Source organism: Cryptococcus neoformans (genome assembly GCF_000091045.1).
Source record: "Cryptococcus neoformans var. neoformans JEC21 chromosome 6 sequence".
Classification (NCBI taxonomy): domain Eukaryota; kingdom Fungi; phylum Basidiomycota; class Tremellomycetes; order Tremellales; family Cryptococcaceae; genus Cryptococcus; species Cryptococcus deneoformans.
Genome location: NC_006691.1, coordinates 1,307,147 through 1,322,506, shown reverse-complemented (window position 1 = coordinate 1,322,506; position 15,360 = coordinate 1,307,147). Strand labels below are relative to the sequence as shown.

At 49.1% G+C, this 15,360-nt stretch overlaps 5 protein-coding genes across 5 annotated transcripts; 2 read left to right on the top strand and 3 right to left on the bottom strand.

Moving 5' to 3' along the window:
• Positions 1-911: 911 nt before the first annotated feature.
• On the bottom strand, positions 912-2,065 carry CNF04540 (conserved hypothetical protein). Its single transcript, XM_571416.2, has 3 exons — positions 1,942-2,065; positions 1,380-1,891; positions 912-1,327 (listed from the first exon to the last, which is right to left on the bottom strand). Exons 1-3 carry the CDS (start codon positions 2,001-2,003, stop codon positions 990-992), a joined length of 912 nt encoding a protein of 303 aa, XP_571416.1. The 5' UTR covers positions 2,004-2,065; the 3' UTR covers positions 912-989.
• A 498-nt stretch (positions 2,066-2,563) lies between these two features.
• CNF04530 (clathrin-coated vesicle protein, putative) lies at positions 2,564-9,353 on the top strand. The gene is made up of 10 exons (XM_571414.2): positions 2,564-2,802; positions 2,842-3,216; positions 3,253-3,315; positions 3,355-5,658; positions 5,714-7,000; positions 7,059-7,290; positions 7,341-7,618; positions 7,664-8,475; positions 8,526-8,691; positions 8,747-9,353. Exons 1-10 carry the CDS (start codon positions 2,764-2,766, stop codon positions 9,305-9,307), a joined length of 6,117 nt encoding a protein of 2,038 aa, XP_571414.1. The 5' UTR covers positions 2,564-2,763; the 3' UTR covers positions 9,308-9,353.
• On the bottom strand, positions 8,991-10,076 carry CNF04520 (expressed protein). The gene is made up of 2 exons (XM_571609.2): positions 9,750-10,076; positions 8,991-9,687 (listed from the first exon to the last, which is right to left on the bottom strand). The coding sequence occupies exons 1-2, from the start codon at positions 9,978-9,980 to the stop codon at positions 9,505-9,507; spliced, it is 414 nt and encodes a 137-aa protein (XP_571609.1). The 5' UTR covers positions 9,981-10,076; the 3' UTR covers positions 8,991-9,504.
• Positions 10,077-10,343: 267 nt separating this feature from the next.
• Positions 10,344-12,698, top strand: CNF04510 (conserved hypothetical protein). The gene is made up of 15 exons (XM_571639.1): positions 10,344-10,491; positions 10,553-10,579; positions 10,631-10,795; positions 10,852-10,968; positions 11,020-11,129; positions 11,180-11,273; positions 11,326-11,362; positions 11,424-11,595; positions 11,643-11,653; positions 11,707-11,777; positions 11,830-12,180; positions 12,232-12,284; positions 12,346-12,403; positions 12,462-12,530; positions 12,596-12,698. Exons 1-15 carry the CDS (start codon positions 10,430-10,432, stop codon positions 12,627-12,629), a joined length of 1,431 nt encoding a protein of 476 aa, XP_571639.1. The 5' UTR covers positions 10,344-10,429; the 3' UTR covers positions 12,630-12,698.
• CNF04500 (hypothetical protein) lies at positions 12,659-15,161 on the bottom strand. The gene is made up of 4 exons (XM_024657459.1): positions 14,973-15,161; positions 14,795-14,868; positions 14,049-14,708; positions 12,659-14,001 (listed from the first exon to the last, which is right to left on the bottom strand). Exons 3-4 carry the CDS (start codon positions 14,635-14,637, stop codon positions 12,788-12,790), a joined length of 1,803 nt encoding a protein of 600 aa, XP_024513052.1. The 5' UTR covers positions 14,638-14,708; positions 14,795-14,868; positions 14,973-15,161; the 3' UTR covers positions 12,659-12,787.
• Positions 15,162-15,360: the final 199 nt, after the last annotated feature.

Below are 15,360 nucleotides of genomic sequence, written 5' to 3'. Positions count from 1 at the left end.
TATAGTCTAACAAGATCTAACAAGATCTGAGCAAGTGCACCACAAGATGTCGTCAACGACCGTCACGTCGTGCTTTACTCTACCTTTTTCTTCCGCCGAGTTTCCACTTACTCTACATCTCAAAAGCCCTTCCACATGTGACAACGATGGCGATGGGGCCTACTTCCATCGACCAACCACCACCACCCCTCCTTCCCTCCCTTCTGATGCTGGAAGTATCTCACCTATTACGTTGTACACGACCACTTACCTCACAAGGGGCGCTTCCCTCCGTCCTCCTGACATCAGCATTGGCGGGGGTGAGGAACCGGCAGGGATGAATCTGAAAGACCGGTTCATCCCTCCTCGAGGGCACCATGCGCTCGCCTGGCGAATGGATGACCCTTCCAAAGAATCCGATCAAGCTACCATCGAAGCTGCTCGAAAGTTGGAAAGTCTGTTGGGCACAGCATACGCACAATGTCAAACCAGTGGAGAAGGCTCTCGAGCGGCAGAACACGAACTCTTCCCGCCCGGATCAGAATTTACCCCTTCCCCTCACCGACTTGCCAAGACGATGTCAATGTTAACGAGTCATTATACTGAAAAATTGAGAACACATGGGGAAGAAATAGGGAAGACAGTTTATGGGGGATTGGATGAGAAGAGTAAGAGCAAGGTGACGATGAGGTTCGTGAAGCCTACGACGTTTGAGCAGCGGACAGGGACGAGGTTGGGAAGGTTGGATTACAGGGAGTATGGAAGGTTGTTAGAGGAGGGGAATGGTGTAGTGGAAGATTAAGACATGTGTCAGTGATGAAAAAGCATTTGTAGCACTGATTCTGTGTACAATGCAAATATCTCCCTAGACTTCAGTCATGGATATGAGAGGGCTTGAGTGACCCCCTAGACCGTCGGTTATCTGGAAGTTACAGATCCAAGGCTAATTGCATGAAAAATCCCTCTACCGTCTATCCACATGAAACTCCAAGACCACTTTCGCTCCACATCTACTGCTGAGCAACAGGCTGTTGCAAGAGTGACAACCTGCCCGCCAACTCGACCTGACTCCTAACCAAACTCGACAGATACTCCACTGTCAAAGTGTCTTGCAAGCCAGCCTTGACGCCGCCCTCATCTTCGTTTCCGCTCGCAGACCATCTGCCGAGGCCCTCCAAGAGGTATCGGCCGATCTCGACATCGGGGGTTTGGGAACCGTTGTTGACGGATTGGACGTAGGCGAGACATTGGTCGATGAGGGAAGAAAGTTGAGAGAGAGAGTTGGAGAGGGTGGGGAGGGGGGGAAGAGCAGGGGAAGGAGTTGGTTGGGGGGCGGTGAGAAGGTCCACTGTTTTGCCTTGTAAGAAGAGATTTGTGACTGAAATAGACGTATCACTTACAGGCGGCACGCTCAGAGTCGGCGTACTTGATAGACACAGGAACGGGCACAAAGACAGAGCACTCTGACTTGCTAGTCAAACCCAAAGGCTGAGAAACCCATCCCTTCACACCAAGACCCTTTCCAGACTCTTCAATGTCGGTGTCAACGGTCAAGTGGACGGCAGGGTAAGGGTTGGTCTCAAAAGAAAAATATTCTTGGATGATGGCAGAATTGGAGTTGACAGTCTTCTGGCTAGCGTACCACCCAACAATAACTTCCTTGGTACCGTTCTTGGCGAGGAAGTTGACCATGTCTTGCTGGAACGGCCTGTCGACAGAGATCTGCTGGCCTTGTTCGGTATGAGGGACGGCGAAACATGATCGAATGTCGACTTCCTGACCATTGTCAGATCGGTTACCCATAAGGGCACCGATCACTCGTGTAGATTCAGAATCGGCAGAGTGGCGAGAGTGGTGGGTGAGGATTTGAGCGATGACCGAAGGGTGAACGGTGATTTGGGAAGGCGGACGGCTGTAAATGGTAATTAGCATTTTGATGCCGGATTTTAGGAAAGAACTGACAGAGAGGATGACGTGGGGGGGAGTTGGAGGTGGATGGCGGAGGAAGAGGTGTCAAGAGACATTTTTGGTGAATTTTTGGTGGTAAATACAGCTTGTATAGACTATGGAGGACGATTTTGGCAGAACAATGAACTTGCAAAACGGAGCTGATATTTGATCCCGCTTTTTGTTCGGGATGCCCAGGGTATCAGGCTCACGTACCGGTTTATAGTGAGAAGAGACCTCAACTATTTATTATGTGTCGTCCTACCACGCAGAGGCTATTTAATGAATATGCCTACATCTTGAGCGATGCAGGATCCGAAATGATTAGAGATTTAGTTAATAAAGTAGTCAAAATTGCGCATGAGCAAATAAAGAAGATGTGTGTCTTTCCTTCTTAGCAGTAATACAAAGAAGACAAAAGGATAGAGTTTCGTTGTATTAGCTCCTCCTTTCATCATTCTGCTTGACAGAGTATGCTTCTAGGGCCGCCATTCCTGACTAAATGCTCACTCTCCTTGAGACAGAAATACGCCGTGAAGAAGTGTTGCAAGCGGCTCAAGAGTCATATTATGTAATTAATCGGGGCCAGCACTTCCAGGCTGCTTCCAACCTTGCTTCCAATGAACACTACGTGTACATGTCTTTCACTTCCTACGTACTCTTGTCATTCCCTCTCTCTTTGCTTACAACTTCTCTTGTCTTGGAACCATCCTTGGTCATCTTATCTCCTCCGCGAATTCTCGTACAAATCGACCCGGGCAGGAGTGACTCCATCAAGATATCCGCTCGCTGCTGTTTCGTGCGCGTATACACAAGCCTCACTGCTCCCTTCATAGTATGCCAGACATCTCGCCGGACGTTCTCAGGGTGGAAGAGGTGCGTATATAGTCCGCGAGCACCACTAATAACCCACAGTCCCGCTTCACAGGCGACGGTTCGGACCTCTCTCTCCTACACTGGCTACGTCAAGCAGAGCAAGCTATCGAGGCAATCAGCCCAGAGGATCTTTCCAAGCAGATTCAATCCCTACATACATTCTTCCTCAATCTTCTTCTTCCCAACCCCAATCCCACATTGCCGAAGCCAGGACGGCCTATAAGACATCTAGTCACAAGATGTGTCGTCAAGCTGCATCAACGCGTGGAATCTCGCTCCCTGTTTGACTTTGTGCAGGCCCTAGTCAAGGCGGTCAGCGATGGTGGTTCAAAGGGAATGAGTGCTGCAGAAAACTTGGGCAGAGTTGCGAGTTGGTACTGTATCGGAGAAGTAATCAAGGAACACGGGAAGAATGTAAGTTCGCCCAGAGGAACGTAGCTGACGGTGTAGATGATGTCGTTCATGGCCGAGATCTGTACTTCGTCATTGAAAGTGTTTAAGAACACCAACCTCGTAGGTCCATCGAAAAACGTCTCATACTGATATGTTCAGTCTGTCCTGCTTCGAACACAAGCAATGGTCGCATTCTCCAGATCTCTTCACTCCGCCGGAAAGGCCCTCCCTGATGCTCTTGTCAAAGATCTCCTTAAATCTCTTCGTAGCGGCTTACAAGACAAGGCCCTCTCTGTCCAGCGCGCTTCTGCCAAAACATTCATCGCTCTACACCTCCACACCCCTGTCCTTCAACTCCAGCCGACTTTGGATATGGTTGCCCCTTTATCATTCAAAAGTCTGGAGACAGCCGATCATTTGACAAGACGGGCGTTTAGTAGAATGTTGGCGCATTTCCTGGCTGCCACGCAAGTCCCTGGAAGTGGCGTTGTGCCTGAATCATCGAAAAAGTCAAAACCAGAGGCTGAAGACCAGTCCGGAGAACCTACCGTCATGACCTCTGTCGCTGAAGACAGGGCATCTAAAACCCTTTTCACGACTCAGGAGATGCTCAAATACCTTTCAATTCCGTACAACAAACAACAATCTCCCCGCAAACTCCGTAACGCCATCATCGACGCTTATGCGACATTGTTCACCACTTTAGGAGGGGAGTACGTTGAGGCGAGATATGAAGAAATTGTAAAGCATATCATGGACGAAATTGTTATACCGCAACGAGGAGGCCGATACGAGGTGCTCGCAACTAGACAAGCAGCCAAAATCCTCCTCCGGGATCTTGTCGGTGAACGACTCCTTTCAGAACCTGGCCAAGTGTCTGCCATTCGCGAGCTGACCCTCAACTATCTCAAGAAATGGCAGCCTACCCTGCTCCCCGGCCAGCCAAGAATCAACAAGAACGTCCTCATCGTTTCGCTACACGAAATAGCCGGTCTTCTCGAACAATTAGGCAATGCCCCCGCGCAAATCATTGAACTGCTCGCCGAACCTCTAGTGAGGTTATTGGCCCACGAATCATATTCTGTCCGGCTGTCCACCGCATTCACCCTGCGCCGATTCTGCACGACAAATCCATCCCAACTTCCTCGTTTACTCGGCGTTCTCATCGCTGATATTGAAAAGGACCTTAACCTCTTGTCTTCCCCTACGGCACCGAAGGAGGTTGCCCCTCGGCTCGTTGGCAAGGCGTTTGGATTGTCTGCGCTCATAGCTGTCAGCCCTGTCAGGCCGCTGTATGTGTCGCATGATGTCCCGACAAAGGTGTTTGATCTTGCCGTATCGTTGTTGAAGCGGGCAGGCGATCATGAGATCCCACAGGCGAGCACAGAGATTCAAGTAGCATGGTACCTTATGACAGGACTCATGAGCCTTGGTCCAAGTTTCGTCAAGCTCCATTTGCCCCAACTCCTTGTCTTGTGGCGTAACGCTTTGCCGAAACCGTCTAACAAGGACACTTCTGTCGGTGAAAGGGGCGAGGCCGAATGGAATTTTCTCCTTCTCGTGCGAGAATGTGCTCTGTCCTCCGCGCTTAATTTCCTCAACCATAACCACTCCCTTGTCAACATCGACGTCGCTCGTCGACTTGCCACTCTTTTTACCAACACCCTCAACTATGTCAACGGTTTCGCCACCGCCTATGCCGAAGCACTTCGCGAACAAGCCAACTCGCCCAATCCTTCACCCATCTTCACCACCCGTCCTTCCCTCGTTGATCGCGAAGCCACACTCCGACGTCGAGTCTTGCAATGTTTCACCGTCCTCGGACCTTCCTCTGCGACAGAGTCAACTCAACCGGCTTTGCTCCAGGCGGCCATCACTGTCTTTGCTGATCCCGAGAATTACTCGGGTTCGGGCGCTCAGGCCGCTATCGCCGCGCAAGCCGGTAATTTTGTTGGTATCTGGCATTCGGCTGATGGGTACGCTTTTGGAGTGACAAGTCTGGCTAGGGCTAGGGATGATTATGGTAAGAATGGAGAGGAGGATGAGGGGGAAGAAGGGTGGTTAAACAGGGATAAGGTGGAGATCGAGCTGGAAGGACAACTGTCAAGACCAATTTTGGGTTCGTTAGAGCATGATTTTTTACCTTTACTCGCTGCTCAACAACCCTTGTCATCACCCACCCCCGCACCAGCGCAGACGGGCGTCATCGATGCGGGGCTTTCCTTGTTCTCTATCCTCTTTCCGCATCAAAATCTCGAAGGCCAAGTCCAATCGCTCGCGACTCTTTCATCACATATGCGATCTAGTAAGCTCGAGAAGAACCCAGGGAGAAAGCAGGCTGTGATCGTCAACACCGTCACTGCCTTGAGGAAGACTTTGAAGGGAGTAGAAGGGGCTGGTGGTAAGGCGAGGAAGGTGGTGGGTAGTGCGCAGGTCAGTGAGATGATTAGATCTCTTCTTCAGGTACGTTTGTCCATTTATTACTGGGACTGGTCTGCGATGCTCAAGTCACAAATAGGACGCTATCTTTGATCCTTCCCCCAGTATCCGTTCCACTTCTGCCGAAGCACTCGGTCTCCTCTCATCATTAGCGTCCCCGACCCATCTTTCATCCCAAGTTCAATGGCTCGTCGATCAAGTCGTTACTAACCGATCACCTGATGCTCGAGCCGGCTGTGCTCTTGCATTCGGGGCCATCTACTCCTTCGTCGGTGGCTTGGCGGGCGGGCCTATTCTCAAAACTATAGTCAACATCCTCATGAGCCTTGCAACTGACCCTCACCCGGTTGTTCATTTCTACGCTATGAAGGCCCTAGCCCGTGTGGTGGACGCTGCGAATCTCAGTTACGAACCTTACGTGCTTACCACTCTTGGGATGTTATCGAACATCTATCTCCTCGAAACGCACGAGCCAGAGGGCGGTTCCCTCGGAAGCGTCAACCTTCGTGGTGACTTGCCTGCTTATCAAGTGATCTGTCGAATTTTGCACGCGTTGATAGGTGTTCTAGGGCCCGAACTACAAGAGCCTGGAAAAGTGAGAAGCTTGGTGTTCTTATTAGTGCACGAGTTTGGGGAAGAGACGGACGAAGGGCTGGCTGTGGAGGCTATCAAATGTGTCCAGCAGTTCCTCATGTTTGCACCCACAGCCATCGATATCCCCAAGCTCGTCCAGACTTTCCGTACACATCTCGCCTCACCACGACGTCCACTCAAAGTGGCATCCATCACCGCCCTTTATCAGATTGTCCAGCGCGATCCTGTACTCATCTCAAAACTCGGTGGAAACCAGCTGGTAGAAGATCTATTTGGGTTATTGGATGATGACCCAAGTATCGATGGTGTGAAGAAGGTAATTAGCAGTTGGCTGAGGGGCACGGCAGCAGCATTGCCCTCTGGATGGATTGATCTTTGTCAGAGGATCATGACTAGAACCGCAGCCCAAAAAGCTGCTATTCGTCGCCCGCAACAAGCTTCTGCACCCGCTGCTGGCCCGGCGTTTATTGACGATGAAGGCGAATCCCTAGGTGGAGGAGCCTCGACCTCGGCCTCATCAAACGCTCTTTCCTCCCGATGGCGAACCCAACTCTTCGCGCTCGAGTGTTTACATGACATTGTCGTTTCAGTGGCGGAGAGCAACAGGCCGGAGCATTTTGATCCTATAATTGCTAGAAAGATGGGCGCCAATGGGCGCCATATGCTTTGGTCACGGGTCGGTGATTTAATCAAAATGGCGTTCTCGGCTAGTACAGCGGGAGTCATGGAAGTGAGAGCAGCAGGACTCGTTGTGTTGCGTGATGTCATTGAGGTCTGTCTTTTCCATTCATCGCCTAATGTCCAGCGTGCTAAATTGATAATCCTTGTAGAAATTCTCTGCATCACCTGATCCTGATTTTGAATCTGCACTTCTTTTAGAGCAACATCAGGCTCCTATTGCGGCTGCATTGACTCCTTCATTCGGATCAGATTCCGCCCCTGAAGTTTTGTCCTTGGCCGTGCAAGTTTGTGCTGTCTTCGTTGGAAGTGGAGTCGTGAAGGAAGTTCCGAGAATGGGCAGGATTTTGAAGTTGCTGACGGGAGCGTTGGAGCAGTGTAAGAGTAAGTGCAGATATTATCGAGGTCAAATGGGGAGACTGATGGCTATCTAGACGGCGAAATGCTTTCTTTGGGAGACATGGAAGACCTTTCACCTTCTGCGGTCATCATGCTTCAGATTTCTATACTTACAGCCTGGGCAGAGCTTCAAATATCCAGCGTCCGGCAATCGTACCTTACAGATGTGCTCAAGCCATACAGATGGCTATTGGCACCCTTCTGGATCGGTGCTTTGAGAGACTACGCCCAACTGAGGACGGACCCGGAAATGGGTGGGCTTAGTGGAGCTGTAGATAGTACCGCTGGTTTAGGCAGAGAGGTACTCTTACCTGTAAGTCGTCATTTTTATTAGTGAACTATAGCTGATAAAATGCAGTATTACGAGCAAGCTGTGCCAAAGCTATTGCATGCTGTTGCTATCTCATTTGCTATCAACGATCCATTTGCCTTTGGGGCAATGGATGGTCAGCGTTACGATTCCCCCAACCCTCCCACTTCTGTGCCTTCTATTCGACCTGAACCTTCCGCCAACTTTTACATCGTCTACGGCCTCTCATTTGAGTCTTTGCTCAAGACAATTGGCGATGTCTCTGCTTCCCCTCTTGCTTCTGCTTGCCTTAAAGCAATGCAGAGCCTGGTCAAGCCGGTTTTGAGTGGTACAACAGTTTTCGAGGGACAGTTCTTTGACGAGCTGTGCACAGTGTGCTACAGGATTGCGATGAGTGAGCCAGCGACAGTGAAGAGTGAGGCTGTCGAAGTGATGTCCAGCTTTGCAACTAGCAGAAAAGGCACAGGCACGATGGATTCTGCTCAGACAAGACGGGCTTTGGCCATTATCGCATTTACCCTCAGACAGATTGTCCCTACCAAGGAGATGAAGCCATCCTGGAATCATGTAGATTCTACACAAGACAAGGTTAACCTTCTTCGCTCGGCATTTATGGCCTTTGCGCAGATTATCGAGTGCGTGGAAGTTTCGCAGAAGGCAGACATGTATGCTGTGGGATTGCATCTCTTTATGGGCCTGCTTGAGAGCGAGTCACCGGTGGATTTGGTGGGAGGGTGTTTGGGATGCTTGAAGGTGCAAATGGAGGGGTTGGTGGCTGCTCAAGTACCCGGTGTGAGTAATGGCGAGAAGATTGTACATGGTGTTGTTTCAGCGTGCCTTAGTAACATTGATGATATGAGGTGAGTCTTATCAGCTTCATGAAAAGGGTGCTGCTAACACGATATCCAAGGACGAGGGTCAACCCTGTCGCCAATATCATAATCAAAAATAACTTGCTGGCTGTTACACTCATATTAACGGCGCTGCCGGCCGACCTCAAGGTCAGCAGAAATCTGGTGGAGTCTGTCGGCTATACAATTGGCCAGTATTTGGGTGCAGGTATTGAACGTCCAGAGGTAAGTTCCTGTTTCTATCAAGCAGAGAGGTGGATACTAACGGCGGTGAACGTAGCTCGGTCTCACCGCAATCCATTGTGCGTCCACCATACTTCCCGCATCCCTGCGACTTCTTCCCTCCCCTCTCGGCCCCAATTCTCCACCAGCTCCTTCGCCAGTGCTGCAACACGCTACTCTCCATCTACTCCCTCCTATGATAACCTACATCTCCGATAACGTCGTGGCGCATGCCACCAACCCTGACTATGCGCCGCCTTTGGAAGGTATACAAGCTGTCATCAAAACTCTGGTATCCTGGGGTACTGGCTTACCTGAGGAACATAAGCCCAGAGGATATGGAGTTTTATTACCGACGCTCTGCCTGATGCTCGATCCGCCCGGATCAACAGGTCAAGGACAATCCTCATCACAGCTTCACGGGGTGGCTGCTGCCGTTCTACTTGGCCTCGCCCAATCAGGACCAGGGGCGTTCAAAGAGGCGACAATGGCGATGAAAGAAGGCGAGAGAGGAGAATTGGAGCATGCGATCAGAGACGCCGTTGGTCAAAAACAAGGTGCCGCGAATGGCGGAGTAGCGAAGGAACGTAAAGGTATAGAGTTGAAGAGTTTCGGATAGAAGTTTTCCGCATATTGATAGTAATGGATGTTGATGGCATGTAATGATTTCTTTTCATCAAAAGACCCCTTAGCCCTTTAGACATTCTGCAAAGACCACTGATTCCTCGCTACACCAACCGATCGGTTCAATCGGAAGGATACAAAAGGCTACGTCCATTTTGATTATAATCAACAGATACTGTACTGAGTTTTCTATTACTCCTCCTCATTTCCCTCCTTTAGGACAGTCAGCTCTTCCCCATTATCCTCTCCCTTTGCCTTCTCGACATCACTCAGGTTCTTTAGTCGCACAAGATTACGTTTCTTCACAAGGAGCCTCACAGTCCTCTCTTGCTCAATGGGATGGAGATCTTGCCAATTTTGGATCCTCGACAAAGTCTAAAGTAATGCATCAGTACTGGTATCCTTACTCCAAGATCACGCAAAGCAACGTCACTCACCCCGTCATTGTTAATGATCATAGGTCCCAATTTGTCCAGCTTGATCACATTTCCTTCTCCCAGATCAAGAGTTTGCACTTCCTCCTCCTTGCTGGGATTGTTATACTCGATTGCCAAAGGCTGTCGCTTGTCGGATTGGTGGTCTTGTTGGCTGACGGAGGCAGCAGCGGGCGTGGCGGTAGATGGCGGCACCGGGGTGGGAATTTCGGGTTGATCAAGAGGATTTGACATGGCAGATCAATTGCAGGATTTGTAGGTCCAGGTGAGAATGGCAGAGACACGTCAAATTGCTCTTCAGACTGAGAATGTACAAGTACAACAATGATATGCAGAATCAAGAGGTCTTCTAGAAATATCGATCTGCCCCGCTCGTCCGCTGAAGAGGTGGAGGTAACTGGGCATCGCCGCCAGCAAGGGAGCTCAATCATTCAAGAGAGGAGGCAGGAGGAGGGTTCTTCCCGGACATATGCCCCTTCTCCGTACAAAAGTGGTGACATCACCCAGTTTCAAACTGTTCGGGTTCGTTCCGAAGGCCGGAATGATGATGCCATGTGTGCTGGCTTGATATTTCGTTCATTCTCCATCTATTCATTCGGCGTTCTTTACATTGTTTCTTATATCAGCTGTCAGCCGTCTGTATTATATATATCCTATTCAGGAACTATATCTAGATTCAAACCATGCCCCTTCCCCAACTGTTCAAGCTTCCATACGACCGAGTATCCCCCAAGGACAAAGAAAGGTATGTTCTTGCTAAGCGGCTTTCAAGCTTTTGGTACAAACTAAAGGCCACCATTACACAGCTTTGCCTACGCTACTCTTGTCAAAAGGTAATCAACTCTCTAGGTGTTATTAGCTGTTCACTTATCATTCTCACCCAGATGGCCCGTCGTGCTCACAAATGTGATCTCTGCCATTTCCAACGCCAACCACGAGATCTCCATGTCATCCGATGCTGACAAGGACGCTAAAGTTGCCGAAGGCAAGAAAATTATTTCTCAGATATCAGAGATGAAGTATGAAATGGGCCACAATGCTCTTCTCACGTGAATATACCAATTTTCACTTCATAGTCATTAGTCATTAACTTGTACACCCATAGCCCTATCGAGGAGGACGGCGAGATCAACGTCGAATGTTACAATACGGAACTTGCTAGCTACCCCGAAGAGGACAGGAAATGGGGCAACATGAACTGGCTTTTCGCTGAGTGTTACCTGTGAGTTGGCTGAGCTGTTCAACTATTCAGCGCATTAATCCTTGAATCAAGCTACCGACGTTTGAGGAGTTACTTCGCTCTTACGCAACATTGGAACAGTTACGATCCTTTCTTTGATCAGAAGGCTGAGACCTACAAGTCTAGCTCTGGAGCTATCCTCCGTGAGTGGTGAATAACCTGGATAACGGGATTTGGCTAAACTCGTTTTTAGACCTTGCCAAGGCGATTAACTCTGCTGTTGCCGAAAAGGATGAGTTGAACAAGGACTTTGAAAGACCTGGATCCGCTTTGGAAATTGCATTCATGTGAGTAGAATAACTTTTATCATTTAATTTTGCTCATTATATTGGTCTGCAGGGAGATGATCCAAGCGGACTTGTGGGGTAACGCAACCGTCAGTTCACGGCTCTATTCCGACGTTTGGTGTTTGTAATTGACCTTTCTCTAAAATTTAGGACCTTTCGCTTCTCATTGATCTCAAGTATGAAGACCTTCAGAAGCTCCAGGCTGTAGGCTCCGAAGCTCAAGCAGAACAGGCGAAGTTTATTTTGCGAAATGATTTGAGCAAGGCTTGGGAGCACTTCAAGGGATTGAAGAATGGCCGAGTTGACTTTGTCATGGATAATGGTGGGTTCGTAGACCTTCGATAGTGAGCACTGGCTGAACTTATGTAGCTGGTTTCGAGGTAAGCGGGTATAAACACTAATAATTATTGGCTAAATCCGAAATGTTCTTTAGCTGTTCACCGACTTTATCCTTGCTGATTTCCTGATTTCTTGTACCCCCTTTGTCGGCAAGGTGGTATTCCAGTACGTCTACGGAAGGAGAACACATATCCTCCATTGCTAATTAGGTGCGAAGCCCCAAAGCTATCCCCTGGTTCGTCAGCGACGTCCTCCCATACGACTTTACCTGGGCTATCGACTCCCTTCTCGACACCACCTTTTTCTCCCAGCACGCGTCTCAGCCCCTCACTGATGAGGATACCGCGTCGCTCATCTCTCTCGGTAAACGATGGAAAGAGCACATCGAAGCGGGACGTTTCAAGCTTTCTGTACCTTTTGACACCCCCTTGGGCAAGGCTCCTGCTCTGGGTGGATTCTGGACAACCCAGTATGCTTATCAGGATTTGCCTGTTATGGCGCCCGACGTTTTGGCAGAACTTCAAAAGTCTGATTTGGTCATCTTCAAGGGTGATTTGAACTACCGAAAGTAAGTCGGGTTTCTTCTATTATTGGTTAGAAGCTGACTTGTTCGCTTTAGGTTGCTTGGTGATGCGTGGTGGCCCACTACTACACCATTTGATGAAGCCATTGGTAGGTCTCCGTTCATGCTTGTTTTAATCTACGACTGGAGCACTCATCTGTTCCTTCTTAGGCCCTTTGGCTGGCCAAATCACTTTGCTCAGTTTGAGAACCAACAAGGCTGATACTATGTGGGTTAATGTACTCTAACGTCTCGTACTTGACTAACAATGCTGATACCACAACCAGTGCTGGATTGGATGAAGGTATCGCTGAAAAGCTCGATAAAGAACAACCTGATTGGCGAGTGTCTGGCAAGTGAGTGGTTCTTAACTTTTTTGCCCAATGCAATGTGGAGTGAGTGTGTTGATGGATATTTCTAGGTACGCTGTGGTAATGTTTTCGAAGAGACGTTGAAGCAGGTCATGAAGATCATAACATAAACATCAATGTCGTTGATTGACTGTATGCATTTCTGCATGAGTCTACCGTTCATTCATGTTCATTTTGGTGAATGTCCTTTCTTAACTCCGTCCTACATCTGTTCTCAATTCCATCCCACTCCTTTCTTCTACTCAAGCTGAACCCGCTCCATCCTCCGGCGCAATTGGTGGTGACCAAGCTGGAGGGGGCTTTTTACGCACAGATGACGTTGGTGTCGTCGGTCTCGACGTGGTAGCACCCATTGTCCTAGGAATCGGGGGAGGGGTGACAGGTCGATAGTTAGGCGCAGACATATTCTTGGGTGAAGTTGTGTATGTCTGTGACAAAGTGGGTGGCTGGGAGTGTGAACCTCTCCGCCGCCTTGTAGTTGGAGTGGCGTGAATATCCATGGGGAAACTGATAAAGACCAGCTTACCCGTAGGTTTATCTAATGATAAACTGAGATTGATTGAACTGGCTGTGGCCGGTGCTTGTGCTAAACTTGTGGCTGTACTCAACTGGAGAGGACTTGTCGGATGGTGCAAAGAGTTTTTGGATGACCGCTGGCGAATAGTGACCTGCCATTTCATCTCTTCATTATCTGCCCGATCATCCAAGCAAGTGATCTTAACTTCATAGCCTCTGTCAGGACCATTACCAGACGGTCTCGTTGTGGACTTTGAGGGCGTTGTTCCATGAAGAATACGATAAGGACTTGAGAACCCAATCTCTCCGTCGGAAGATGAAACTCCGTCGATGTCAGAATTGGTCGAAGACGAATGGGACACAATGCGGTTACGGTTAGAAGAGGTGGTCCTCTGCTCAATTTGAGGAGACTCATCTAACGCTTTGGGCTTTTCTTCATTTTGAACAGGCCGAGGTGATGTAACGGTACTTGACATTGGGTGAGAAGGCGGAACAGGCACGTTGTCTACCGACAAAGAAGCATTGTGACGTAGCCGACCTGTAGAAGGTTTACGCTTAAGCCATTCGGTCGTTACAACAGGTACACGAGGCAGTTGAGATTGGTTGAGAGACTGCGGGGATATACGAGAAGAGGCTGGAGAAGGTGAAGGAGAGATTGACCTGAGATATCGATTAGAGGAGTCTACATTCGGCTTGTTTGCCCCTGTAAGAGCACGGGAGATGCTGGGGGGAGTATCTGGTCTTTGTTGACGCTGTATGTGTTGCGCAGCTCGAGGAGATTGAGGTATAGAACGGCGAGGAGGGGAGAGAGGGGTGGGGTAGACGATAGGAGTGGCTGATAATGGTATTTTGCTGAGCGTGGAAGGTGTTGGGGGAGAGCTTGGAAACGTCATGCCATTGATCAAGGCAGCTTGGTCGTCGGCAATTTTAGCATTCACATCTGAAATTTGGGTCAGAAGATGCTTGACAAATCGCCAGTTTACGTACCACGCCTGACATCTGTAACTAGTCCTAAAGTGCCCATACTTTCAGATAATCCAAAGACGTCGTCTTTCAGGACATTCTCCATGGCCTCGGACGGAGTCGGCACTCGTGCACTGGCGTCTCCATCATGCATCTGTCTCGAATAACTCCAACCTGCTTTTTTGGATGACGATGAAGGTCTGTCACCAGGATTGCCGTCGCGGGATCGACTCTCACTAGTAGATCTACTACGAAGTATTCTGGCCCAATCCTTTTGACTGCTGCTGCTCTCCGACTCTTTCTCGAGTTCACTAGCACATCTTTTCGGAGAGAATCCTAACTGGACGTTAAAAGAGCTGGAGCTGCTGGCAGTAGGTGGCGACTCGGTGTCGCTCAAAGGATTATCTTGTGCATCTGTCCTTCTGGAGCTGATACTCGGTTTGCGCCGAAGAAGCCATGACGGATGATATTTGGAAGTCGGCGAACCAACAGTGGACGATGTCGATGGGGTTGACTGATGATTTGGCACTGCTATTGAAGTAGGTGACTGGACAACAGAGGGTTTATCTCTTTCCTTCTCGCCCTTCTTGAAAGTTATATGGGCAAGAACCATGATGGCAGGAAGAATATTACCGTACTATTCTAAGTCAAAGAGCAGACAGTTAAAATTATTATGTCACCGGGCTACAAATAAGATGTGATTAGCCATCAATCAGTGTTATTGTGCCGGTTCCTTGTTCTTGTCACCAGGCAATTAACCCTCTTCTCACTTTTGGAACTCAGTACAAGCTCATCACACGTTGTTGAATGCTGGGACAACCGGACTTTGATGAGATGTCAAACGCTACAACAATAAGAACAAGGTCAACAAACAATCAACAAGAGAAGACATAGCAGATAAATATCAACGCCTATGATTGCTCGCAATCTTGCATGACGCGTACGTACCCTCATGCCGGAAACAGCGAAGCAATACTATAAACGTCTCAACTCCTCGACCGTATCGTCATTCGCCACACTTCAACTTAGGCCCTTAACATGACGGGCATGCAGTCTGAGAACTCAGAAATGGGGTATCGGTGGAAGTACCGTTGTTGCCTTGACGCAACAACATTCGACATGAGCAGGGGGAGTCATTGGCGGACGACCAACGAGAAATCGACCAAAGGGCCGGAACAGCAAGGGCCCAGAAGCAACATGAGCGAATCTTATCGAGTTAATTTTCCGAACCCCCGTTCCAGAATTCATTCAGCAAATCGATGATTTTAAGCTTCCGGAGTGCCAGCCATGTACGTCAGCAAAGTCAAAGGGAGCCCAGCTTTTTTTGTTTGGGTCT

Coding starts and splice junctions, on each gene's coding strand:
- CNF04510 (XM_571639.1), top strand. CDS start 10,430: ATGCCCCTTCCCCAACTGTTCAAGCTTCCATACGACCGAGTATCCCCC. Junction 10,492..10,552: donor TCCCCCAAGGACAAAGAAAG/GTATGTTCTTGC, acceptor ACCATTACACAG/CTTTGCCTACGCTACTCTTG. Junction 10,580..10,630: donor TACGCTACTCTTGTCAAAAG/GTAATCAACTCT, acceptor ATTCTCACCCAG/ATGGCCCGTCGTGCTCACAA.
- CNF04520 (XM_571609.2), bottom strand. CDS start 9,980: ATGTCAAATCCTCTTGATCAACCCGAAATTCCCACCCCGGTGCCGCCA. Junction 9,688..9,749: donor TGATCATTAACAATGACGGG/GTGAGTGACGTT, acceptor GCATTACTTTAG/ACTTTGTCGAGGATCCAAAA.
- CNF04500 (XM_024657459.1), bottom strand. CDS start 14,637: ATGGTTCTTGCCCATATAACTTTCAAGAAGGGCGAGAAGGAAAGAGAT. Junction 14,002..14,048: donor AGTTACAGATGTCAGGCGTG/GTACGTAAACTG, acceptor CCCAAATTTCAG/ATGTGAATGCTAAAATTGCC.
- CNF04540 (XM_571416.2), bottom strand. CDS start 2,003: ATGTCTCTTGACACCTCTTCCTCCGCCATCCACCTCCAACTCCCCCCC. Junction 1,892..1,941: donor CCCCCCACGTCATCCTCTCT/GTCAGTTCTTTC, acceptor TACCATTTACAG/CCGTCCGCCTTCCCAAATCA. Junction 1,328..1,379: donor CGACTCTGAGCGTGCCGCCT/GTAAGTGATACG, acceptor AAGGCAAAACAG/TGGACCTTCTCACCGCCCCC.
- CNF04530 (XM_571414.2), top strand. CDS start 2,764: ATGCCAGACATCTCGCCGGACGTTCTCAGGGTGGAAGAG. Junction 2,803..2,841: donor ACGTTCTCAGGGTGGAAGAG/GTGCGTATATAG, acceptor AATAACCCACAG/TCCCGCTTCACAGGCGACGG. Junction 3,316..3,354: donor TGTTTAAGAACACCAACCTC/GTAGGTCCATCG, acceptor TGATATGTTCAG/TCTGTCCTGCTTCGAACACA.